General features: G+C 45.1%; 1 protein-coding gene across 3 annotated transcripts; it reads right to left on the minus strand.

Moving 5' to 3' along the window:
* Positions 1 to 115: 115 nt before the first annotated feature.
* SPINT2 (serine peptidase inhibitor, Kunitz type 2) lies at positions 116 to 22,659 on the minus strand. 3 transcript variants are annotated; one of them, XM_017650834.3, is made up of 7 exons: positions 22,178 to 22,658; positions 6,953 to 7,123; positions 4,565 to 4,624; positions 3,259 to 3,312; positions 2,494 to 2,655; positions 2,201 to 2,239; positions 116 to 831 (listed from the first exon to the last, which is right to left on the minus strand). In XM_017650834.3, exons 1-7 carry the CDS (start codon positions 22,281 to 22,283, stop codon positions 665 to 667), a joined length of 759 nt encoding a protein of 252 aa, XP_017506323.2. In that variant the 5' UTR covers positions 22,284 to 22,658; the 3' UTR covers positions 116 to 664. The 3 variants fall into 3 exon arrangements, with proteins under 3 accessions (XP_017506323.2, XP_036877450.1, XP_036877449.1); XM_037021555.2 differs by lacking the exon at positions 6,953 to 7,123 and having other exon boundaries at positions 22,178 to 22,659; XM_037021554.2 differs by lacking the exon at positions 2,201 to 2,239 and having other exon boundaries at positions 22,178 to 22,659.
* Between the last annotated feature and the right edge of the window lie 4,903 nt (positions 22,660 to 27,562).

The following is a 27,562-nucleotide window of genomic DNA, read 5'->3' on the forward strand; positions in this document are numbered from 1 at the left end:
TATGAAATTATTTTTAAGGAGTCCATTTCTAGAATGGGACACCTCATGTAGTGTCTTGTGATAATTTTCAAAGAGTTAAATTTAGTGGTTCCATAGAGAAAGCAAGCATTTGAAATTTATTTTAAAAGGGAAGGCCCTTTTTATTAACCTTGTACATTTTACTCTCCTTTCAGAATCCTAATAAAAAACTTGTTTCTACCTAATTAAAAAAAAAAAAAACCACAAATCAAACAAACATAGGGAACTATTAGAAGATCACTTTTGTGATGGGAAAGGAGGGAATAGGATTCAATATAAGCAAAGAAAATTATACCTGGAGTAAAGAAACTGAAGAGGACCTGGCTCTCATCTGATCCCAGACCACTTGAAATGGACACAGAGCCCTTCTCCAAGAGGATTTCCAAAGCAGACCCACCCTGGGGAGACCAGGAAGTAGCCCTCTTACCTTCTTGAGCAACATGCACACCAAAAGCCCTAATGATCGTACAAACACAAAACAATCACTATTTTAAAAAGCATACACACATTCTACACTTGTCGTACAAACACAAAACAATCACTATTTTAAAAAGCACACACACATTCTACACTTGTCTCCCCTCCCTTCCAGGTCCTCTTCAATAGCGGGAGTCCTGAAGGGCGCGGCCCGATGACCACCGGGCATTCACAGGACGTATGTGTTCTTCACCAGGTGCTCCTTGTCGTCCCCAGAGCTCCAGATGGTGCAGAGGGCACGCTCCTGGTTCCTCCGTGCTGTCCTCATCAGGCAGACCACGGATGCTCCCAGCAAGAGGATCAGGATCATCGCGAACAGCCCCACCAGGACCACCACTGTGGATGAGAGAGAGGCCTCAAAACAGGCTGGATGGGAGGGCAACAGCCACCCAGGCTTCATGAGGGACACAGGCCATCCATGTAGGCCGAGGGTGAGGACGAGGACCCTTGCCAGATGCCCCCCCCCATCCCAAGTGGGAAGGGCCTGAAGAACTGACGCCACCCACCAGGAAGTCTTTAGGATATGTCCCCACCATCCTAAGCAGATTCCTGACAAAGGAGGTGCCATGATATGTGCACACAAAAGGAGTGGCTACTTATCTTCCCTTTTTTTTGAAGAGGAAAAAATTCCCATGTCAACCCTGTTACTTCCCTACTTTTTCCCAAGGGCAACCTATAGGAGTCCCAAGTTAAAAGATGCACATCAAGACACAAAAAGCACACACCTCGCCCCTCAACTAGTCACAGAAAAAGACGTAGCCCTGCAGATGGTGGGGGTGGCTGCCTGTGAAATCATGTTTAAGGGTGGGGTAAGGGTGTACCTGGAGCAGGTCTGGGAGGGGACCCTCGCGCTCCTAATTGCCCAGGAAACTTTAACACTAGTTAATTCCACTGCAGTCCCACTGGCCAGTTGTTTTTTTTTTTCTTTTTAATATAGGTGGGGCTCCACCCAAGAAATGTGGCCTCCTATGGCAGCTACCTGGCTCCCTCTCCTTCCTTGGCTACAGAATCAGACAGGTGCAATTCTCCATCTCCAACCCTCTAGACCTGGACTCCTTTCTGCCCCATGCTTGGCAAATTAGGTTCTAGCTTTGCTCCTCTTCTAAAACAGAGCAGGCACACAGGCCAGGTCTGGGCTCCTTAGGAGGCAACAGGTGGAAAGAGGCCAAACCAGTGTGGCAGGCCCTTTGTGCAAACACCACCATCCGTGACTCAGGCTTAGAATAAAAAACAAAAGCGAGAGGAAGTCCAGCCGGTGTGTCAGACTGGACCACTTGGGGACAGCAGCAGTGGCCTCTGCCTTGCTCTGCCTGCACACAGCAAGGGCTCTCCAACTTACTCTCCGTCACCCATAACCAACTCTGTACACTCCACAGCAGCCAAGTTCCCTCCAAACCTGCAGTCGGTTTCAGGCCTGTGCACAGAAGATCCCCACACACCTCACAGTGAGACTTGTCTCCAGTCACCCCAGGGGCTGCCAGGGTGGAGTCTGACTCACTCCCAACCCCCATTTATGTGCACTGTGCACTAGGACAAACGTCCACCACACATTCCAAGCTGCCTGGCCATTCTCGTGCAGAAGCATGACTTTCTACCAAAATTATGTTTACAGTGAAGGATGATGTGTCCAAGACGACATGAGCCTGCACAACCCCAGCTGAGCTTAGTCAAGGAAGACAGGTGGGGGAGAGCCAGAGGCCATTACCTTTAGTACCGTGGGGCAGGACAGGATACAACTGCTTGCCTGGAAGAAAACACAACCTTGAGGGCAGCCCAGTCTCCTCTTGCCAGAGCTGCCACCAACTGAGGACTCTCTTCAGCCCTGGGCCTTCCTGGAGGGGACCTTGGACATGTCTGCTCAACAGCAGGGGCCAAAGCCCAGCCTTCCTCCACTAGAGTCCCAAGGACAGCATTTCCAAGGCCCTTGGTCTGGTGTCTTCTTGGGAAGGCTCATCTGCCCACCATGGTTTCCTGGACTTAGGAGTCAGGCAGACTTACCAAAGCAGTGGTGCATGCACTCCTCCTTGGAGAGGTAGCTGTTTTTATTGCCCCGGCACCCCCCGTAGATGAAGTTATCACAAGAATTCTTCTCAGCATCAAAGTACCAGCGTTGGAAGGATGCGCGGCAAGGCCCAGTGACTGCCTTGGCAGTACAGTATTCTGGGAGCGAGACAGCCCAAGGGGTAGAAATTAGCAGAGCCCAGCAGGAGTGAAATAGCTAGAATGTTTCTGAGCAGTCACACAGCTGCCAGCCCAAGGAGAAATCGCTCTCTGCTGAAGAAACTGTAATTTACAAATGTGGCCAGTCTGGCCCACTCTATACACTACTCCACGTTTTCAGATATCCTTCTCTTTACAGCCAGACTGTGTCAATATGTAGGTTACTCTATGCCATGTGCTGTTCTAGGCACTTTACTAGGTTTAACTGGGTGTCTAAGAGATCTGTCCAGGGCCCCTCGTTTCACACTTGGGGGCTCTGAGGCAGAGCTATACACAGTACCCTCTCTGCCTAGGGCCACACAGCTGGTGAGGGGAAGAGCCCACACACCACACCGCCTCCCCACAGCAAAGCTCACCATCCGCCTGCCCTGGGGCATCAGGATTCCTGCCACCCTAGGGTAGCCTCACAAGTTCTATCACCTGGGAAAGGTCAGGAAGCCTGCTCTACAGTTTCCTTAGTGGAAATCCTCAAGTGTGTGTCAATTCTCAACTAAACAGTAAGAAAACACATTTTGCCCATACATATTTTTTTTAAATTCATACCTTCATAGTTGAAAATATTGATGGAGAAGTCATCAGAATTCTGCCTTCTGGGAACTAAAACACAAACACCTGAGTCAGGGAAGCTGGGATGGACACAGGACACGGGGCCTAGCAGGGGCTGAGTCTAACAGGGCCCACTGAGGGTGTGTGGATATACTGGCACCTAGAAGAAAGGGTGTGGAGCCCACTCCACAAGTAGCTTTGCTCCATCACCTCCCAGGTTACTGTGGAAACTATAACCCTAGCCACATTTTCTGGGGTGATGATAGAGATGGTCTTCTTCACTCTCTGACACAGTGAAGAAACCTCCTAGGGAAATTTTCTTCTGAAACAGGATGGAAACCAATTATCATGCCAGCACCCCACGGTTCTGCATGACCTTGGAGAGGCCAGCTCAGGAATAAAGAGTGAACCCAGGCAAAGCTATGGCCATGAAGAGCACTGGACTCCTGGCCTAGAAAAACTGGAAGTGACTCTAATCTAACTCTAGGCATTCTGCAAGTCAGCCGACCTCTGAACTCAAAAGCTCACTCTCATGTGAGCACCAATGTCAGATGCAGAGGACCAGAGCTAAGACTGCAACTAGTGCATGGCCACAGGCCAACTGTCCTCAAATGGAGCGGGGGCACATTCCCTCCCTCCAAGGCAGGTCTGGCCCAGCAAAGCCCAATGCCTGGGGACTGGTCTTAGGGAAAGTTGGGCTGGACTTGCTGGTGCATCTGGACCACTCACCCCAGGCTCCTGATCCAGAGTCCTTAGAGCAAAAATGAAGAATGGGGCAGCTGCTGTCAGCACTACAAAGCAAGCTAACACAAACCTCAAGATCAAGAACTGCAGCGGAGATGGAGGTGGGGGTGGCAGAAGAGAGAGGGTTCAGCACAGGGCGGGAGGCACCAAGGACAACAGACAGCAAAGGAGAGAACAGGCCAGGAGAGATGGGGTGGGCAGTGAAGACAGCATGGCAGGCCATGCCAGGGGGCTTGAGGCCAGCCCAGAGAGAAGGGCCTGAGCCACATGCAGCTACCACAATAATCCCCCATTGCCCAGGAGGAAGCTGAGGCCAGCCCAGACGCAGTGTAGAATTCCTCAGCCCTCTTGTCCACTGTACAGAGTAAGTGGACTCCTGTGTAAGGATGCCGACAAAGAGCCAGAAGCTGGCAGCCCAGGCACAGCCCCCATTTGCCAATTTTAAGAAAACAGAACCAGAAGGTGGAAACCCTTGTACAACTCCCGAATTACAGATGTCCTTTCACAGTTCCCCACCCAAATGGCCCTCTTTGCATCCTGGGTCCTTTAAAAAACCTACCACTTGGGACAGAGGAATCTGCTCCATTCCTGCTCGTGTCCAGGTCACCAAAGGTGTTCTCTACAAGGGGACAAATAAACAACATGGTGAGAAAGTACACCTGAAGACTGCCCAGTGCAAGAAAACCAACTGTGACCCTGAGCAGCCACGGGCCCGTAAGCCTTTCCCAGCCAACTCCCATTTCTCCTTTATGTGACCCTTCAGCACACATGCTGGACCACAAGCCTGCCAGAACTTGGAAATAAGGAACCAAGACAGGCCTTGTGGGTTCAACTTTAACATTAACTCATTGGGAATCAACTCGCTATGTGAAGTGACTTTTATAAAAGGACAGAATAGTTTCCAGGATCAAATAACCCGTTTAACTGTATTAACCCACCTTATAAATTAAGAAGTTAAGGGGTGCACAGCAGCATGAATGTACTTTACGCCACTGAACTATACAGTGAAAAATATAGCTCAAATGGTCAGTCTTATGTTATGTATACTTTATCTCTCCAAAGCTAAGGGCATGAGGTGAGAGGCTAACTGGTTAAGGAAGCATGTAAAGGGAGCACCGGCAGGGTTCAGGAAGGACAGCAGAACTTGCAATCCAGCAGACCATGTGGAAAGGCACAGGGCTATCCTAACCCGATGCCACTGAATTCACACCACAAACCTCCTCCTCTCCTCCAAGCATCTCCCGGGGATTTGGCTGAGAGGCTTGCCTACACAGACTAAAGGTACAGGCGGCATAGGACCCCACGTGTCTGTCCCTGGATGGTTCTGCTTCTCACTATAGATCTATTGGCTGGCATTCTCATTCTCATTTGGCTTCCCAAACAGCCCGTCTGCCTGAGAGAGAATATGCTGGCAAGACTCCAGTAACTAGTTGCTCTGGCAATGCCAGCTCTCAGACTCATGAGCGAACCCCTCGAGACATGCAGTTGGAGCCACACTCTGGACCCCCTCTAGGGAGACAGCTCTCTACCTTCCCCCAGCAAAACTCAACCCATGGCCCCTTGGGGCGACATCCCATGTGAACGTCCACTGTCCACTGCCTGGGTTCTCACGATGGAGTAACCAGACCAGGCAGGTAAGTTTGATACAGTCACCTCCTGACTGGGACAGGAAAGAAAGGTAGTAAAAAAGTATCTCCCCTTAATTATCCCCCATATGAGATCAGATGACCACAGAAAAATGTTAAGAAATGGCTTTTTCTTTAGTCACCATCAATAAGGTTGCTAGTTGCCCCCCAAAGGTGACGGACTTGCCTCTATGATCCAAAAACAATACCCAGGCACCTCAGCTCTCCAAACACTTGCTGAGTGCCTGCTAGGCACCAGGCACACACAAACTGAAAATGCTCCTGAGGAGCTTGGTCACTGCCTGGCTGTGTGCACGGGCACCGCACCTTAAACCTCAGGCCACCGCCAAGGCCACTGCTGTTTCCCCCTCTTTACACACAACTTTAGCAAGCTTATCTAGTTTCTGAATGTAGAGCTCAAAGCCAAAGTGACTACAGCCAGTGAGTGAGGAGACATAAAAATTCCACGAGGACGCAGGGTCTGTCTCTGGGCACAGGCTCGCAGGCCGGGGGTGTGCAGTGAGCACTGAGGGAACCAGCGCACTCCAACAGAGTCATAACCTACAGTCCTCATGTCAATGCCAGGCTGTCAAGAAAGGATGCAAGATATCATGTAACAGTGCTAGGGAGACGGCCAATGAAAATCTTTCACAGACAGTTTGGCTGGTCAGCCCTTGGGTCTCTAGAACACTTGGTTGGGACCAGGCCCAGGGACGTCAGCTCTCAAGAAGTCCCTCATGGCTCAATTCAGAGCCAGAGCACACTACTGTGGGGTTTTAGGTTTTTATTTAAGCTGTGAGGCTCTGAGAGTCAACATTATGTTGACTGTACAGAATCCCTCGCAGGTGAGGGTGGGAGGATGGATTCCAGGAAGTATGTTCTGTTTAGCATGACTCATTACTTGGCTGGCTGGGTGAGCTCCAGTCATTTGTCCCAGAGGTAAAAATAAGCCACAGGCCCACAGAGAACGGGGAGCAGCCTGTCTCAGCAGACCTGAAAGACTCTGCTTGAGAAGTGGAAGGCCACTTCCTCCTATACCAGGTCGGGGTGGGGCTTGCACACAGCAGTTGGAGAAAGGAAGTTGGGAACAAGACCCAGTCATCCCAACCCCCGGCTCCAGCCTGCATCTGCTCTCCCCTTTCTGGGAAAGGGTGGGAGGACACAGCTGTGAAACCACTGGGCGGGCAACCCTTTGACTATTTCTTCTGCTTTTTAAAACATCCCCTGGTTCAGCCATGAAGAACTAACCAAAGGCAAAAACCCACAACCCAAGTAATAAACTGTCTTGAAATAACAAAATTCCCCAGCTACCACTGTCTTACCTGTGACACCTGCACATTTCTCAAGACACTCCTTCTTGGTCATGTAATTATTGTCATTCCCTTCACAGCCTCCATACACAAACTGCTGGCAGGATCTGTCAGTGACATTGTACCACCACCTAGGCATGGAGGCCCGACATCGTCCCACTATCTTTGAAACTCGGCAAAAGTCTGAAACACAGAGCAGAGATCAGTGAGCTTGGCAGGGCAATCCTGGCGGAAGAGAACGAATATGCACAGACCTGCAGGAGGAGGCCCAGTGGTCCAGAGCCCCCAGAAGAACCAGAGCTTTAAGTTCCAGCACGGGTCCTCTGTGAGTTGTTACTAAAGTTGCCACCAGGCCTTCTTAAGTGATTCCTTTCTTGCACAGTAAAGAGTCACATTATCTAACAACAAAGATACCAACCCACCCAACTGAAATATATTTCATAGGCATGTTGATTTTGTCCCTGCCTCTACCATCAAAGACACACACATCCCATAGAGAAATATGACTTTCAATGCCAAAAAATCCAGACTTCAGGATCCTTCTGGATATGTGCCCAGCACACCAGCCCAAGGGGAACTTAGCACTCAAAGACTGGAGCTGGCAATATGAGGTCAGGAAGGACTTTTCTTCTTAGCCTCCCATCTGCTCCCTGCCCAGGCAGACCTCTGCACACACACATGACAAGAGACTCAGAAAGCAGACACCTAACTCTATTTCCCCCTATTGCCAACTCCCAGCTCCAAAGGCAACTCAGGTCACTCCTCTGCTTCAGCACTGGTAATGGCTTCCATCTGAGCACACAAAGATGGGCCTGGGTTTCAAGGTGTCCCCAAATCTGGCCTCACGGAAGCACAAGGACACAAAAGTCATAAAATTCCAGTCAGATACATTTGCTTGCAGAAGGCTTAGAAATGTGTGCTCTCTTAAATAAAAGGGAGAGATTAACAAATGATGGAAATACCACCTACACCCAAATGAGACATTCTCCTGCAGGAATCAGAGGACTGAAAGTAAGTTGGGAAGGGAGAAACCTGACCATGTGATTCAGTGTCTGCCCTGTACCACCACGGCACCTCCCCCCACACCCTTGCCTCCACTGGCCTCTGCCCGCTGGCATAAGGCATTCCATCTGGTGGGGCCTGGCACAGGGTACACGATAAACATCTCAAATAAAAGCATTCTAGGCCCAACACTTGGTTGCAAGTTGTCATTTACTCCTTTCTAGTTGTTCTCATGTTTGTTAGGTTTACTTCAACAACTAGGGGGTAACGTTCAACAGCACAGAGGGCAGGATCTGTGCTTGTGTCTTTCAAAATATGTCACAATGATGGGCATGAAACCAAGTGTTCCACAAAACATCAATCTGCAGACAAAAAAGGTTGGTGCTGTGCAAAACACACATACACACACTCCCACACATACCAATAAATCACAGGTAACTAATACAGCAGAGAAGGCATATTCTGATGTAAGCAATTCTGTTGAGCTGAAAGCAACCAACCATCCATTAAATCACCAGTTAAAAAGTACCTTATCTAGACAGTTCCTATGAATGGAATTCTACAGTGTGTCCAGAAAAGGCAAATCAATAGAGACAGGAAGGAGATTAATGTTTGCCTGGTGCTAGGGGTGGGGAGTGACTGCAAATGGGCATAAGGATCTTTTGGGGATGATGGAAACGTTCTAAAATTAGATTGTGGGGATAGTTGTACAACTCCATAAATGTACCAAAACCCACTGGATTATATACTTAAAACGAGTGATTTTTATGGCATGTTAAATACTTTAATAAAGCAGGTTTTTGTTTTTAAACAGGAGTGCCCTTTGTGGGCACATCAGACCAGAACCAGTTGAGAGTGCACCTAGAGCGGTGTTTTTGACAATGTGCCACAGGTCACAAAACATACAGAATCAACAAAGCCAAGGGAGAGAACATGGCAGAAGAGTTCTGATGTGTGATTCTGCCTGACCCACGTGGCTGTCAAATGCCAGAGGCAGCACTGCTATCACCAAGACAGGATGGAGAAGAACCACACAGGACCCACGTAGAACTGCACACCGAGAGCAACACGAAGCAGAGAACACCCAACTGCTTGAGGGGGCAGCCTACCAACGCCCCACCAAGCTAAGAGGCCTGGAGAACACGTGTCCTCGCTTCCTGATCCATTTCTGGTACAACCTTTTTGACAAAAATCCCAAGGGAGGAATCCTCCACTTTAAATGGGTAAACTGCACAGTGTGTAAATTACATCTCAATTAAAACTAAAACCTTAGAGGGCTGAATGAAAGCTCAAGGCAGCCGGGCACCACAGACACCACAGCAGAGAAGGCAACAGGGTAGCAACAGTATGGGGAGAATTCAGTGGCTTTCACAAGCTGGGGTGCCAGATACACACTCTGTGCAGGTGTAGAAGCTGAGGGATGTGTAAAGAGACCAAGAAAAAAAGCCTATCTAGAGATGGATGACAGCCAGCTTGGTAAAGTCAACACCGCCTGGGAGCTGGCCCTCATCTCTGCAGGCTCAGACACGTATTCTCTGCGCCCCAGCGCTGATGAGATGCAGGGATGCCGACCCCTGCTAACAAAGCGTGTGAGAGGACACAGAGAAAGTAACTGTCAAGCAGGCTGGACGTGTACATTATCCAGCATACCACCTCAGAAAGCAAGCTGAAATGGACGCCACCGGGAGTCAAATAAGGGAAGCTTATGCAGGATTCCTGAAAACATCCTCTCCATTGGGAGCTACCTGCAAACCAGAGGCTCACAGCAGGGAGCTCAAGATGCACTCAGTCAAGGGCTGCCTGTAGGAACCTTTCCTTTCCTGACTGCCGCCATGTTTCTTCTTGGCTGCAACACTGTCTCCTGTACGTGTCATGGTCCCTTCTTATGGATTTTGTGGGCTTGGGAGTCTGTTCTGTTCTGTTTCAGACAGCTGCTCCCATATGCTCTCAATGACTAGAAATCGATTTCATAGTTTAAGTTTCAGAAAGTATCCTTATTTTCAGGTTTCTTGGGTGGGGAAGAAAGGGATGGGGTGGAGGGACTTCACTTTTGTCCCAAGGGAATTTAAAAACATCTCTTTATTAAGAAAAAGTTTGAACCAAAAACACAGTATTTCTGGACAGACAGATGCTGACAATTGCTGAAACTGAGTGATGGTCCATGGGGGCTGATAAAACTTTTTCACTACATTTGAAAATATCCATAATAAAAAGAGAAAAAAGATAACATTTTTTACACAAATTTGAATGAAGTGAAATGGCTCTAGTAGCTTAACTGGGTGAACTAAGTTAAACTAAGACAAAATTTAACCATACCCTTACTGTATAAAGATAGTAAGTATAGAGTATACTGTAAGTATAGAGAAAAGTCTAATTTTGTCACATGCTTTTACTTATTAAATTGCTTTTAAGCCTCTATGATGTGTATTTCTACTCTTTAGGCTTAAGGAAGTGACCTCATGAAAAAGGATTTTGTTTTCTGTTTGCTTGTTCAAAGGAGACAGTGTTCCGTTAGGAAACACAAGCCATGTATTATTCTTCACCTCCTCCCCAAATAACATCAAAGCATTTTCTCTTTCATGGTCTCCAAAAAGCTTGGACAAAAAGCCAGAAATACTTAAGTATGTAAGATGGCTTCCATTACTTAACTTTCTTCAGAAAAAAAAGTAGTTCTGTATTTTGGTAGATCCAGATTAAAATCAAAATGAACCAAAATTCAGAGTTACTTGTTTCTTTACACCCCATTTAGTAAGCATTATGACAGGCACATCATGTGCGCTATTTCTAATGGTCACAATACAACTGTGATTCAGGTAGTAACACCCCTTTACAAATGAGGGCAACAAGGCTTTTTGGGTGGCTAAGCTAAGCCAGTGGCAGAGCTGGATCTGAATTTATACTGGTCGATTACAGCCAGTGCACAGAAAAAGCCACTAACGGCAATAGGTAGTGGGAAAAAAAAGAAACCAAGTGGCCTAAAAGCCCAAACATTCCTCGGACTTTTTCTGAGGATTCACCAAGGCCAGTTCCTCTGCTGGATCTCTGTTTACAGTCATACTCAATGACAGGGTCACAGACAGAACTATGTCACGTGACCTGGCCAAGCTGAGGAGCAGACATGGTTGGACAAATTATCAGGAAGTTATTCTTTTTTTTTTATTAAGGTATCATTGATATACAATCTTATGCTCACGTTTTGTGGTTACTACATTCCCCCTATTATCAAATCCCCACCACATACCCCATTACAGTCACTGTCCATCAGCATAGTAAGATGCTATAGAGTCACTAGTTGTCAGTAAGTTATTCTTTAATGAGTTCTGTTGTTGTTATTGAGATGACAAAATGATATACTGGCCTTAGAATAGTGTTGGAAAACAACTATGAAAAGTATGTTGAATATATCAAGTATTATATGTATGCTCACAAATGCCAGTGCAAAATTACATACATTCTAGAAATTTTCAAAATATACAGGAAGAACAGAGAAAGGCTAAAGGGCACCAAATCTGGAGAGAACTTGCTTTGGAATATATAAAAATGGAATTCCTGCTTTTTATAAACAGTAACCTCATGGAGATGCATCAGAAATGGTTAAAACCACACATTATTGAAATAGGAAACTAAATTACAAAACCCTGGCAGGCATTCTGAACATTACCTATTACAAAATTGCCAAACAGACTGGTCTTTGTCAAGAAAAACAGGTTTCTCTAGTTCAGAAGTCACTAGAACTTTAACCAAAACAAGCCGATGCCACTGTGCAAGCAAGCAGGCTGGAATGATCTGCTTTCCCCCGTAACAAAGACACCCCAGAAATTTTAGGCTCTCAGGCACTCCAATCTGTTTAACATTACAGACTTAAGATGATGATATCTAATCATTCTCCAAAATCGCACGATTGCAGCTGTGCCTATTTCATCTCCTCTAACAAAATATTTCAGGTATTCTAGAAAGTATAGAAAATACTGTAACATTTGTGTGCATCTACTTTTCAGCTTTTTAAAAAAATTAGTATAGCTGACATAGTATTGTTTCAGGTATACAACACGTTGATTTGACACTTGCATACATTACAAAATACTCAACTCACATCACCACACTGAATTAATGCAATATTATTGACTATATTCCCCATGCTGTACCTTTCATCCCCATAACTTATTTTGTAACTGGAAGTTTACAACTCTTAATCCCCTTCATCTACTTCACCATCCACTTTACTTCTCAGCTTTATCAAATTCCAACATTGTAAAGGACTAAGCATTACTGACAGAGCTGAAACCCTTTCTATTGCACTTCAATCCCACCTGCTCTCCCACGAATTAATGATCACCTTGAATTTGATGTTCTTTTGTTCATGTTTTTATACTTTTTCAGAGTTGTTTACTTTTAAAACAAGCAAAGTCAACTTTCCTAGGATTCTAGTCCTTGATACCCTCTTTACTCCCATGAGCACTATAAGTTGAGGAACAACTGCCTTCTCATCCCACTGTATGCCTAATGAGAAAGCCCCTGTCACCTCACAAGCCTGCAACCATCATGAACTGGTGGTCCTCCTCCTCCCAACCATCTGGTTTTCTAGAGCACAGGTCAGTGACCTTGTTTTATTGTGGGCCAAACAATAAATGCGGGCAGTGCTTTGCACAATAGTGTGGAATCATGAAAAGCAACAGGAAAAATTATGCCTGTTCCATGACGTTTAATATTTTGTATCAAAACATAAAAACTGTGGGTTATAAATATATAAAATGAAAAAACAGTAAACAAATTGTCTGGTACACTCTCAAGTTAAAACATTGTAACCTTGAGAATTGATGTTTAAATTCTTTGTTAAAAAAAGACAAAACCAACAGTCTGAATGAAGAGTGCTTGGGATGCATCTTTAGCCACAGAACTTAGAATAATATGAATAATCTTTTCAGTGTGCTTCAGTGAACTATCATACATCTTTCTAGGTCTAGATCAGCTTCCAACATTTAATCCTTTGCCCTTTCAATGTCACTGAAGTGCTCTCAGAGTTCCTTTACTCTCTGTGGAGGTCTGTTCCTGCATTACTTCCACCAGGACACCATTCTTTTCATCACCCTGTGGATAAGTGGGCCTCAGGCTGCATACCCAGTCCTCAAATGGAGGTGAAGTCAGCATTCCCGCAGTTAGCTGGTTCTTTCATCACTCACTCCATTTACACTGGATTGGAGTCTCACTTCCAGCAACACTACTTTTTCTCTTTGGCACACTTCTGCCTTTTTAGCCAGTTCCCCCTACCGACAACCATTCTGGTAAACTATCCCACAGGTTCCTCACAGCAAAACAAGGAGGCAACAGTGCAACGACATGCAGTGACCAAGACACCTTGTGTACATGCCACTTACACAGTGGTTTGTGTCTGAACTTGTACTTGATCCAAGTACTCACAGTTGATAAACTGTGACAACGGAAACTCGTGCAAGTCCAAAACACGCAAGGCAAGTTCTGCCTTTATTTTAGGCTTTGCGGGTCACACAGGCTGTTCAAACTACTCAATTCTGTCATAGCATGAAAGCAGCCTGCATATGGTCTGCAAGCACAGTATGGTTTCACATTTATTGATTGAAAAAAAATTAAGAGAATATTTCAAGACATGTAAAAATTATATGAAATAGAATTTAAGTGTCCATAAATAAATTTTTAATTGTCTACATCTGCTTTCATGCTACATTTTGAGCTACATTTTGCCAATCCCTTTAGAATGTTTATAAAAAAATAGCCTCATCAGATTTTCCACCCCTATCACTGCAAAACTCAGCAAGTCTTGTATGTGTAGTCAGAAGCTATCAGACTCCTATGGTTCACATTTCTTACAACACTAACCATGCTTTCCTCAGGTTTATCCCTTGCCAAAAATGCTGAAGCACACCTTTCTATCACTAAAAACAGCCCTACTCTTTCTGTTAAAACCACTTAGAATTCTAAGGATAATGGCCAAAGGGAAATTGTTTGCTACAATAATCCTCAGACATTTGAAAATCGTTAATTTACACACAAAAAAATAGAACAGTTTACTTCTCAGTATCAAAAAGCAAAGAAAAGCAATGAATTGTCATTTAATTCAAGAGTTTCAAACAGGAGCAACTACTGCCATGTCCACAATGAGCCCCATGTTTGCAGACCTGCAACAGTTGAAAATTTATCACCAAGACTCATCTTGCCTGTCCTGGTTAAATAACTTGTGAGAAATCCACATAATGGAATACTCAGAGCTGTTAAAAAAAGGCAAATACGTATGTGCCAGGATAAAAAAATGTCTATGACTAAGGAGAAAAAAGCATAGAATGGTTTATGATGATTCCTTTTCTAAATTTTAATTTAGACACATGTATGAATCTACCTTCAAGGAAAGGGACTTTTCTTAGAAGAGCTTTAATACTCTAATCTTATAAATGCATTTCTTTTAATTTTTTTAAGGGTCAAGAGTCTTACCAGATAGTGGATTATAGTTCCTTTTGTCTGCTTAAAATTTTCAGTTAAGAAATTTAAAACTACATGGTAAGTAACGCTGAATGCACTACATTTCCTAGGGTTGTGAGCAGCACTAAGCAACAAGTGTTCGGTAAATAGGGCGACCATGTAATTCATCCTCCAGATCAGACACTTTTCAGATCGAAAGGGGGTATTCTTACTAGTTACCCTGGGACATGTGGTGGCATAAACTGGGCCCCTCCAAGATAAACTGGACAGAGTAGCCATCCTATATAGAAGGCACTGACTGGATATGGTCCTTGTCCTCCAGGGCTTCACATTTAAGTCAGATCCACAAGATTTGCTCCAATAGGGGGGAAAAAAAAAACACAAGGTAAAATATTACAATCACACCCTAAATCTGAAGGCTTGTAAGCCACACAAGGTACAAAGGAAATAACCAAAGGCTCTGGTATAGGGGAGTAATGCAATCAAGAGTCACTTGGCAAAAGTGTGTAGGACAGATGCTTGCTCTGGTGAAGGATCTTGGCATACAAGATCTCTGGCCGCCTCTTCCTAACCTACTGTGTTTCCTGGGGGCAGTTTTCCTAATCTCCCTGGGAGTGGGAGATTAAGCGAATACTCTTTCATGCTTACATGAGGAAGCATGCATGAAAAACCCTAACCGAAGGAGTCTAGGAGAGCTTCCAGGTTAAGGAACACATCACATGCCAGGAGGGTAGTTCACCCCTAACTCCATGATCACACAAGCTCCAGTGCTGAGGAGCCTTACAGGCGTCGCTCTCTCTTCATCTGGCTGCATACCTGTATCCTGGATAATAAACTGATACATGTGTCTCCCTGAGTTCTGTGAGCTGATCTAGCAAATTACTGAACCCAACAGAGGTCATGGGAACCCTTGATTTATAGCAGGTTGGACGGCAGTATAGGTGACAAGACGGGATTTTCAACTGGCGTCTTGAGGAGGAGGACAGTCTTGTGGGACTGAGCTCTTAATCTGTGGGGTCTCTGCTAACTCCAGCAGTTAGTGTCAGAATTGAGTTAACTTGACAGAAACACCCAGTTGGTGTCTGATGAGAATTAGGTAACTGCTTGATGTGGAAAAACACACACATCTGGTGTCAGAAATATTCTGTAGTAAACAGTAAAGTTTTCTTTGCATTAGGGTAAAAGCTGAGAATGTCAGCAAGAGGTCTTGAGGACACTGTGACAGCCCAAGCTGAAGTGAAGTCCTGTGTGTGAGTTATACCTGTTCTGGATCTAGTTAGTATGAAAGTGTTTTTTGGCAAGTTTGTGAGCAAAAAGTCCCCTTTTATGACTTCTAGACTTATGTTTCCTACTTTGGAATGCACTATTTATTAATCTCAAGGCTATCTTGACAGTGGCTTTATCTGGGCAAGGGCATTCGCTCACTGCAACCTGAATTCACTGTAATAAAGTGGGGAGACACAGTCAGCTTTCCCTCCATAGGCCCCATTGAGATAAATTCTTCAGGCTTGCACAGATGCATTTCTTAAAACAACTCAACTGGGAGTGATTTCTTTGACACACAGACTGATATCATAGGAGTGTTGTGAAGATTAAAGGAGTTTTTAAATTCCTTTAGTTTATAAGTGCTTAAAACATTGGGCCCAAAGCTTTGAATAAATAGTAGATGCTGTATTTCTATGAAGACCAGACTAATACAGGGACAATGGGAATGAAAATAGGATGACACATTCCACAAGGAAGTCCAACTGAATGTGAAGACCGACAGGATACAGGAGATACAGAACACCAAAAGTACAACCTCACTCATGGTTGACCAAACCCGTCCCTTCTGTTTTTCCTCTAGGCACCGTTTGTCAGGCCTGAAGCAATACAATTCTTTCTCTTCACCTAGAATAAGACAATAGCGAACTATCACACAGATCGAAGTCCTGCAACACTACATTATCATGAGATTAAGAGTTCAGAGGCGAGGGAAAAAGAAGATCGATTATGCCTTGGTTACTGATTTGGACTTCGGTACCTTTTCACCAAGGAATTGAGAATCTTAAAAAGTTTGGTGCGGGTAAAGAGGTACTGAATACCAGGAAGGTACTTATAGCTATTTTAATTGTACTGTGCCAAATTCCAAAGTTGATGTTTATTTTATAACCAGCCTTATTTCATAGTGATCTAAAAATCCACCTATTTTGGTTAGCTGGATAGGTTCTGCATACTTGAGTGCTTCTGTTTCCAGTACAGAAAACTACTAACTACCTGTCTCCTCTAGGTTCAGATGCCTGGAAGCTGTCATTAGGATAAGTAATTCAGAAACCTTAAAATAACCCCTACATATTTACGAAGAAAAAACATTTACAATGACAAATCAACTTAAATTATAAGACTCATAAAATCTTAGTGTTTTAGATATAAAATCTTGGCATTTTAGATATAAAATATTTAGATATAAACATTTACATTTCATAACAATGTAAACCACTCCTACCTCATATTCACCCCTCAAACAGGACTATAAATTCTATGCTTATGTAAATTCACAACTAGAATCAGAGTAGCCCATCTGAATAACTTGGAGGAAAATAAAGTTTCAATGTTTTTCATGGACCTTCACATCTGGGGTTCTTAACCTTTTTGAATCACAGACCATTTTCAGAAACTGATGAACGCTAATGAACCATCTGCCTAGAACAGTTTCTCAACTTTTTTGTTGTTGATTATCAACCCCCAAGGAGTTTTTTCATACATGTTTTCCGTAATCAGCCCATTAAATTTCAATACCACAAATACACTACATATCTACTTTTGTAGAGTGGCCCTTTGAAAGGCCATAGATTATAATACTTAATATTTTCTTACCCTATTAAGAGCATATGGAAGACTGTAAATGATAGACCCTGGGATGCATAGTGACAAAGTACCACATATGAACTCAGGGACTTCAGATTAAAGGGCTTCTGGAGCCATGGACTCAGGACCTTGCTGGTGAGACCCATCTCAAACATTTGTGTGTAAAACAACAGCTAGATCCCTGCCCTCACTTCTAAAATGGCTTTCTGATAATGAAAAATGTACTTCAAATAAATTTCAAAGTTACCCAACTCCAAAGTTCCTAGGCCTCAGCATCCTCGTTCCAGTATTCTTCCACAGGGAGTATTCAAAAAGATCTTGTCAGAAACATGTGAAATGAATGATGTTTGGGATCAGGATTCGCACAAGACACTCATAATCCGTTAAGCTAATGCTTCTGCGTCATCTGTGAAGTCTCCATTAGTCATGTGACTAGGGGGCCACCAAGGCCTCTTGGGTTAATTAAGTCATCTCGATGCGACCCCTTCAGTGATCTCTACCCCTTCACAGGCTACTTCATCCCTCATTTGGCCTCCCGTCTACCTCAGGGCATGGCAAAGAGGCTTGGCTACCTGACCAACTACCTTAAGATAAGCCTGAGTGTTGCGAATGATTTTGGAGATGGGTAAAATGAAAAACAGTGGATTGGGTGAAAGGGAAGTTTGCTTTCTCTACTGAAGGCTGAGCTCTCAAATGCTGACCAGGGCAAGGAATGTTTCTGGTGGAAAAGGTCCTTTCTGTCGTCAGTGGATCTAAAAGCAAAGCCTCAATGCTCTTCAGGGACCATCACCATTTGGGCCTTGACAGCCACATTTTCAGTACTATGCACACCAAACCTTAACGTTACCTTTCTTCATAGTACTCATCACCAGATATATATTCATTGTATCTTCTTCCTCTCAGTAAAGTCTAACTGCCATGGACTGGAGGGATCATCTGTTTTATTCAGTGCTGTTTCCAGGGCCTAATACTGCCTAGCACTTGGTAGGTGCTCAATAAATACGTGAATAAATCAGTGTAAAATATTTCAAACTGTCCTGGAACCAAACTATCCTGCATGCAAACAAAACATGTGCCTCTTCTGTGAAGGACAGGAGTACTATAAGATTCAGAAAAGACTAGAATACTGTGGAGATCCCCCAGATGATCACCAACACCAGCTGCACTTTAGCTCGTATCTCACTTCATATCTTTGACCACTGAGATTACAAGTATCCATCGGGAGTAGACAAAGGACTGATGACTAATAACATACTTTTTGGAGATTTTCTGGAAAGTTCCCTTTTTAGTCAGTTCTGAAGAAACTGTAATTAATCCAAATAGGTTGATGGAAACTCAAGATCACTAGAAAGTGCAGTGGAGACTCTCAAAGGAATGCTGTTGAACTTACCTCCAGTGGAAATTCCTGGAACAATCAACAGCACTATGAGCCAAGTAACCATAACACAAGTCCTAATGCCCAAGGCCAGGCATAAAGTTATTGGCGGCAGAACTACACACTTAAAACTCCCTGAAGGAATTTTCGAGGTTCTATTCTGAAAAGAAATACATTACCTGCCCTTGTATTGATCAAAATTACATATTTTGGGGTACTCCAAATACCAGGACTTACCACCTCAGACAAAAAGCCATGTACATTTGTGGCCACCTACAGGTTTCCTCTCTAGCAGCCATCACACACTCACTGCACTATACAATTTATAGGGAGTTGTTATGTTTTATTTACCTCCGTTTACTAAATAGGGCATACTCTTAAGGTGATGGGTCACAACTCAAATGCTTAAGAGATACAGAGGGCAGGCCAAGGGAATAAATACTGTTCTTTCAGAAGCCTGGGAACCAGTCCATGGTGCTATGTGGGAACACTGACCTGGTGCTGCCAGATCTTTGTATTTTCCAGGCAAAGCCAAAAAGAAAATTTTCCATTAAAAAATTCTCAATTCTAGAAACTTTGCAAGTCACATAAAGCCCGTTTGAGGCCATAAAAGATGCGCACTCTCCCTGAAAGCTAGAAACACCCTGAGCATTATCAGCTTTCCCCATGCCACCTGCAGAGGTCTGGAGCCAGGCCACTCTTTGCCAAGCCTCCAAGTACCCACTACAGCCCACACCCTTTCCTATCGGCCCTCCACCACCCAGGGAATCACTAGCACTGTTGAGTCTCACTGAGACCACACTGATTGTCACCACAGCAGCCCCAGATTCCTAAATTCCCCCTCATCCCCACACAGCCTGTTTTGTTCTCTCTCCCTTCACCAAACTCCTGGAGCCTCTCCAGACTTATTTATAATCTATTTTAAGCTAAATTTCTCATTTCCTCAATCTCATCTCTGAACATGCTTGTCCTTTCTTCCTCCAATGAGGACATATGCCTTCTCTTGTGCCCTTCCAAGTATGTAGGTCTCCTTGCTCCTGGTACTGCTTCTACACAATTCTCCTCTTCTCTCAAAACCCCCCAGCTATGAATCTCATTGTCAGAGTAGATTGCACCCCACCTTCTGTGTCACCTGCTGACCCAGATCACTTTCCTCATTTCTGATTTTAGCTCAGGGCTCATGCAACTCCCACTGCTCCTACCATTATCCTAGTTGATTTCTATGTCCAGGTAGGTAATTCTCCAACCATCCTGGCCTCCTGGTTCCCAGACCACCTCTCCTCCAGTGATCCTATCTTCCCTCCTGCCCCTTCCTCCCATGGTCACACCTACACCTTGTCTCAATACCTGCAACCTCTTCAGAATCTCAGTTTCCTGCATTTTTTACTCGCTGCCCATTGTATCCTTTCTAGTTCATTCCCTCCAAAGCCTCAGCTCCAACAATCTGTCAGCCCTATTCAGGGTGTTTTCCTCTATTCAGCCCCCTCATGTCTTCACATAGACTAAATTCCTTGAGCGACTGTTATAATCACTCCCTTACACATATTCACTACCTACTTCCCCCTCACCGTACTCATCTGGTGGCACTGTGCAGCTGTGCATGGCTGGGGAAACACCTCAGAATGACCTTGCTTCCTGAGAAAAATCAAAGCAATCAGAAGAGAAGGAAAAAAAAAATCAGAACTATCATCTGACTTAAATTAAGCTATCAAAAGCTTTCGAACAAACAGAACTTCGGATAAGTGAGAGGGCATTAGTTCACCCAGCCAGACGGGGGTACTTCTGAAAGGCCAGTAGGTCCAGCCAGCTACAGCAGCTGGGAAGAACACTGGGAAAGGCCTTGCAGCCAGACCTGGTTTTGTCAATTACTATCAAATGACCTTAGGCAAGAGGTGTTAACTTCACCACAGCACCAGGTTATTTCAAGGATTAAGTAACACAGTATGACCTTAAGAGTAAGTAATAGATGTTAGCCCCAAACTCAATTTTGATAAAGTAAAATTTTATCAGGTAATTTTATCAGGAGAGGTAAAGGGCAGGTACATCCTAACATAATTACTTCCTAAATGAGTCCAGAAGGGCCCACAACTTCTAGTTCAGACTGCAAGTTCACCCTGCATTCCTGATTCCTGGTCCTCTAGAACTGAGCATTCCTTCACTGACCCGTAACAGCCCTGTTAACTCAGTTTTGCCTGTCAGCCTTAGGCACAGAGATTACCCAGCTCCAGAAGTCATTTACAGGTCATGACTTGGTGCACAAACATCCTTTCTTTCTGTCCACCCAAAATGCGGGCTCCTCCCTACTTCTCCAATTCTTCCCCCACCTGCAGAGGCTGTCTTTTCCTTGAATACCACCAAGCTTGTTCTAGATTCAAGGCCTTTGTCACTTGGTTACCTCTAATTGAACACTCATCCCCAAGGATTTTTATGTGGCTGCCGCCACCTCATTGTTCATGTTAGAGCTCAAATGTCACACTCCTCAGAGACCTCCCCTGACCACCTGAGCTCAAGTGGCTCCCATCATCTTACATCACTGTGGATGTAGTTCACCCTGTTTATTTACTTAATAATTTAATACTGTGGTGAGGGCCCTTCATTTAAACGTTTACGTCTCTCCAACTAGAATATAAGCTCCCTAAAGTACAGGGACCTGGCTTGTAGAGTTACAACTGTTAGCACGGGTGCCAACGCAGACCCTGACACATAGGGGCGCAGTAAGTTTTGCTCAATCAATGAATTCTTTCAAGAGAGAATTCTTTTCAAAGGCCACTGTGCTTGTCTGAAGCAGTTAAGGTTGTAACACTTACTCAAAAAGACCTTTCGGGTTGTATTTTCACATAGTGTAAGAGGTTTAAACCAGGCCTATCCTTCACCAACCTCTATGAACAAGCCCAACGAATTCAACCGAAGCTTCTCAAAGCCAACACTCTTCTTCTACTAGGAGGCCCCCACCACTGCCCTCCAACAATTTTGCTCTTCTTCTAGATTATCACTGAGAAACGCCTTTCTTCTTGGGGGTGCTCTACTGCAAGTGATCCAGAAGGGCTTCTCAGAGCGCCGTTTGTTGTCTAATATCCAGAGAGGTGCAAGTGGGGGCGCCTTCCCTGAGGCTAAAACTGCCACCAGGTCACCTAATCGAACCACCACCCTTCAGGCCTGGCCTCCCAGGGCCTTCCTGCGCCATGGAGCATTCCGCTGCCAGGAAGAGGCTGGTCGTCTGTTGGGCCTCTCACCCCCTTCCCTTCCTGCCACAGGAAGGGCCGCTGCCACTCCTCCTTGGTCAACAGACCTAGTCTCCTCCCTCAGCCGCAGGAAACTTTGCCAACCCTGGCTCCTTCGCCCGTCCTCACTCCCAAAGGCTCCCAAACCTCTTCTCGAGGACCAGCCTCTCAGAGCTGATTCCGTCGAATCGCCCCCGCTTCCCTCTCCAGCCGCTTCTCCCCTCCTACCTCGTCCAGGGCCCCTTGGACCCCCACCTCCCCCCCACCACACCTTTCCCCTAACGCCCCGCCTCCGGCCCTCCGGCCTTCCTTGCCTCCCAGGAAACCCGCCCGGGCCCTCACCGTGGACGCCACGTTCTCCGTCGGCCGCCTCAGCACCGAAAAGGAGCAGCGAGGCCAGCAGAGCGAGGAGCGCGCCGCACCGCCTGGGCCCACACAGCAGGGCCATGACGGGATCCACCCGGCCGCCCGGGCAAGGCCTCGAGCAGCCGGCCGCTGGTGTCTCGCGATCAGGTGCGGGAAGACCCTCGCCGCGCACGCGCACTGGAGCGCCTGGTGTTCGGGTGCGGGCGCTCCCAGAGGGTCGGCGCCGTGCTGGGCTGGCGGTCACGCCCGAGTCTGCGGGAAGCCGCTTTCTCGGACCGTCGGTGTGCGGAGACTGCCTCCTACGCCCACGATGCTTCCGTCCCTTCCTCGCCCCCTAGCTCCCAGCGACGCTGAGCCTCTCTCCCACTGCTCAGAACCCGCCACACCCTTAAAAGCTCGGTGGGCGCAGGGTCAATGGCGGCTGCCTCCGCGCAACTGCTGAAGGTAGCCGGCCTAGGAGGGGGCGGGGCGCACCTGGCGAGGCGGGGCGCGCAGAGCGCAGGCGCCCGGAACAGGCACCTGACCCGCCGTCCTGTTTACCGAACGCACCTGGGCCTGCCCTTGATCGGAGAGAAAGGGCCAGGACTGACTTGGGCTCCGCCCCAGGTAGGACTTATCATGGGAGGAAGTGCGCGCCAGCTGAGCTCCAGGGCTTCTTCTGCCCTTGCCCTTGGGCTTGTTGATGACGTCCGAGTACCTTCACTCATGGATTGGGCCTCGGGGTAGGAGGAAAGGGCGCAGGCAAGTTCTTCAGGAAACCTGTGGGTTTTGCCCGCGTCGCTTCAGCCTTCCTTTGAAGGTGAGGGATTTATTTCTTCCTAAATTAAACGTTCACTGAGCTTCCACTGGTACTTTGCTGGAAACGCAGAGGCCACCAAACCACACCGGTCCCTGCATCACCAGACAGGAACAGCTCGGAGTAGTGATGACAGAAGCACAGAGCAGTGATTAGGGGTGTGACAGGACAAGCAAAGGCTGAAGCTGAGTGTCAGGGGCTGCGGTGGTGGAAGACCAGGGCATACTGGGACCCCAGAACAAGTTCCCATTCAGCCTGAGAGAAGACCCGGTTGGCTTCTTGGAGGAGGTGACAGATCCATAAATGAACAATAGCCACAGGCCCTGCCTCCACAGTTCCCAATCCAAAAATGAAGACAAATACCTCACCAGACACGAATAGGTGCCAGGGCTGTGCTGGGGAAGCACAGGCAGAGTAATTAGGAGGGAAGCCCTGAGGAGACACCAGACCCAACTTCAGGGCCAGACTGGGCTTCCTGGAACAGGGATGTATGAACTGAGTTCCAAAGGGGAATGGAGTGGGGCAGTCATAGGAGTAGAAGATGGCCAATAGAATAATTAAGATAAATGCATTTTTATTAAACACACCTAGCAGTGCTGTGAGGAAAATGTATTGGGGGCTGGGATAGAAAATAAGAAAGGAGACTACTTGAACTTCCAGGGACTCCATGAGAAGGTGGTTTTGACAGTGAACCCTGAAGGTTGAGATGGGCTGGTGGACAAACATTCCTAGCATCTAGGGACATCAAATGCAGAAGTCCTGAGGCAAGAAAGATGTGAACCAGGGCCACTCCCACTACTCATCCTCCCTCCTGGCAGAAGAATTTGTGGAGAGCCTCAATTAGATTAACAAAACTGTGTTTACATTAACCAATTAAAATTTTATGCTAGCCATTTTCTTTAATGTTTCATGAGGTCCTGGGACTCAAGGTCAAGAATTCGAATTAAAGGCCTCTCCCAGCACCTGAATCCGGCACCCTACCCAGTCCTACTAAACCAGGGCTTGAGCTAGAAGACGGGACTGTGGTGAGGTAAGACTGAGAGGATGCATTCATTCAGCACATTCGTTGAGCATCCACTATGGGCCAGGTACAGTTGTAAAATGCTAGAGAAGGTACAACAGTGAATAAAGTAAACTTTCTGCCCTGTTGGAACTCACTTTATAATGTTGGAAATAGTGGTGGAACTATTTGACACCTGGAGTGGATAATTTTTTTACACTGTCTCTACCAGAAAATTATTTTCAATAATATTCTTGTAAGAATCATAATTTTATTCTTCATTTTAAAATTAACAGTTGAAAAATGAACAAATTTCAACTTTAAAAGTTATTACTTAAATGCATAAATATTTCCCATTGAATGAAAATTTGCACTTAACTAAATAAAAATATTACACCTCACAGTTCACATGATGATTCACTGCTTTAAATTTTAAATACAAAAATTCCAGAATATGTAGAATAACAGAATAGTTTCTTCATCTTTATGATCATTGTGTTAATATTTTAATTTCTAATCTATTATTTAAATGCAAGGATATGTAGAATCACAGAGATTGGAGACACAGAATGTGCCTGATATAAGCCCAGATGATTCCAAATTGTTATGAACTTATTTTCAAAATGAACACGTATAGCTGAGGTCAACTGTATATCTGAGAGTCTTCTGTATTAACTTCCCTGTAGAATATTGTGGCAGAGAGGTGTTGGGCAGCCCCCATGTTCATGACCTGTATAGTCTCCTCCTCTCAAGTGTGAACAGGACCTGGGACTTGATTCTAACCACTAGAATTTAGCAAAAGAGGTTCATGATTACATTGCATTATATAAGACTCCATCTTGGCCAGAGAGAGAAAGAGACTCTCCATCACTGGCTATGAAAGAAAAAAGCTGTCACACTGTGAGAGGACATATGGAGAAGGCAGCCTCTAGGAACTGAGAGCGAAACCCCTGGTAGCCAGTAAGAAAATGAAGACCTCATCTCGACAACCTCAAGCAGATAGAAACAGCTCTTTCCCCAGCTGAGCCTCTGATGAAATGGCAGCCCTGGCTGACACCTGGACTGCAGCCTGGTGAGACCCTGGAGCAAGGGGCCTAGCTATGCCTGGTCTGGATCCACAAAAACTATGACATAATAATCGCGTGTTGTTTTAAGCCACTCAGTTTGTGATAACTTATTGTGCAGGCATAGAAAAAAAATACAAATACAATGTTTATTAAATGATAGAGTAATACAAATATCTAATGTGAAGCCAATTATTAAAATTCAACAGTAATTGCATCAATTGTTTTGTAAGTTAGGCCAACAAAAGATTTTTGCATTATTTTGGGGGATTATTTTATCACTGATACAGTTCAGAATTTGTATGTTCATGGTATAATAAAAACTCAACCAACTTTTGATAAGTTAATTATTTTGAAATTGTCTAAAATAGTGCACCTCATTTTTTCCTGTACTCAAGGTGAACCACTCCTATTGTGCTCCCTTTGGGACACTGCTAGTTGGAAAATGGACAGTAAGCAAAATGAGTATATTATGTGTCCTGTTAAAAGGCAGTGAGAATCATGGATAAGACATAGAACCAGGTAAGGGGCATAGGTGTTGCAATATGAAATAGGGTGGTTGAACAAGACTTCGCTGCACAGGTGACATCTGCAGGAGATGAAGGAGTGAGCCTGCTGATATTCTGGGGAAGAACTTTCTCAACAGTAGGAACTGCTAGGGCACAGGTGCTGGGAGAAGATTATGCATGGCTGAACTTTGCCCCAGGACAATGGGGAGCTATGGACTATCTTATCTTGCCTTTTATCTGAAGTTTTATTGAGTCATAACTCGCAGTGCTGTTTAGTATATTCATAGAGTTGTGCAACTATCATTACAATTTTAGAAAATTTAATCATCCTTAAAAGAAACCCCACACTCTTTAACAGTCACTCCCCTTTTCCCCCAATTCTCTCAGCCTCAGGCACCCACCCCTCCATTTTCTGTGTATGGATTTGCCAAAGCCTGGACATTTCACGTGCATAGAATCATACAACATGTGGCCTTTCCTGTCTGGCTTCTCTCACTTAGCATGTTTTCAAGGTTCATCCTTGATGTAGCATGTATCAATACTTAATTTCTGCCCAATAACATGCCATTGCATGCAATATACCACATTTTATGTATCCATTCATCAGTTGATGGGCTGAGTTGTTTCTACCTCTTGGCTGTTAAGAACAATGCTGCTATGAATGTTCACAGGCAAATTTGTGTGTAAACATATGTTTCATTTCTCTCCAGCACATACGTAGGAGTGGAATTGCTGAGTCATATGGTAACTCTTAAGTTTACTCTTTGGAGGAACTGCCGGACGGTTTTCCAAAGTAGCTGCACCATTTTACATTCTCACTATCAATGTATGAGGGTTCTGATTTCTCCATATCCTTGTCAACACTTGGTTATTTTCCATTTTTTTTAAGTTACAGCCATCCTACTGGGTGTGAAGTAGTATCTTATTATGGTTTAGATTTGTGTTTTCCTAATAACTAATGATGTTGAGCATCTTTTCATGTGCTAATTGGATTTATATATATATTTTAGAGAAAGGTCTGATCAGAGTCTTTGTCCATTTTTAAATTGGGTTATTTGCCTTATTTTTAGTGAGTTGCATGACTTCTTTTTGTATTTTGTGTACCAGTGCCTGATGAGATATGTGATTTGAAACTTTTTTCTCCCATTATGTGTTTTTTCACTTTCTTGATGATATCCTTTAAAACACAGACGTTTTTCATTTTATTGGTATCCAGTGTATGTGTCATTTTTGCTGCTTATAATTAGAAGAGGGAAGGCTTGCAAAATAAAGGATTTCTGTGGTCACCCTTGCCAAAATAGCCCACCCTCACTCCATGCCTCCTTTTCTGCTTCATATTTCTCAATAGCTCTTATCATAGTCTAACAAGCTGTATAATATACTGTACTTATTATGTTCACTACCTGTCTCCACCGCAAGAATGTCAATTCCATTGTGACTGGGCTTCTCCATTTTGTGCACTGTTCTTTCTCCAGTGTTATGTATGTATGTGTGTGTATGTGTTTTAGAGACATTATATTGAACTTTTGATATATAAATAGCTAGAGAAAGCTGAGAGAGCTGAAGGAAGCAGCACTGTCTACCTTTGCGTCTATCTACAAGTCACTAAGGAACTCACGGGAGGGAGGTTGGGGAGGAGGAGCTTGGTAATGACCCGAAGGACAGAGACTGGATGCGATCAGGCATGGGGAAGTCTGATGGGAGAGTGAGAGGCAGCCCAGATGTCATGATGTCAGGTGTATGCAGATTTGTTAAAGAGAGTGAGTGAATAAACGCATGGATGGATGGATGCATGGATGAGTGAATAAATGAAAGAACGAACAAATGATGTACTGCAAAGTACTATGGCTTGACCTTCCCTTGCGAAGAAAGGTGGCACGGGACCCCTGCACCTTCCCTTGCAACCGCCAGAGGGCGTAGACAGGCCCGGTCCCCGAGAGCCTGTCTCGCGACCCCGCCCCCCTCGGGGATCCAAGGCCCCGGTTCCCCAGC

This window comes from Manis javanica, chromosome 17 (genome assembly GCF_040802235.1).
Source record: "Manis javanica isolate MJ-LG chromosome 17, MJ_LKY, whole genome shotgun sequence".
NCBI classification, from domain to species: domain Eukaryota; kingdom Metazoa; phylum Chordata; class Mammalia; order Pholidota; family Manidae; genus Manis; species Manis javanica.

Bases quoted from the DNA above. Each gene is read 5' to 3' on its own strand.
- SPINT2 (XM_017650834.3), bottom strand. From the start codon at position 22,283: ATGGCCCTGCTGTGTGGGCCCAGGCGGTGCGGCGCGCTCCTCGCTCTG. The intron at 3,313-4,564 runs GTAGGTTTTTTA...TTTGTGTTTTAG, and splicing joins AGATTCCTCTGTCCCAAGTG to TTCCCAGAAGGCAGAATTCT. The intron at 832-2,200 runs GTAATGGCCTCT...TCTCATCCACAG, and splicing joins CCTGCCCCACGGTACTAAAG to TGGTGGTCCTGGTGGGGCTG.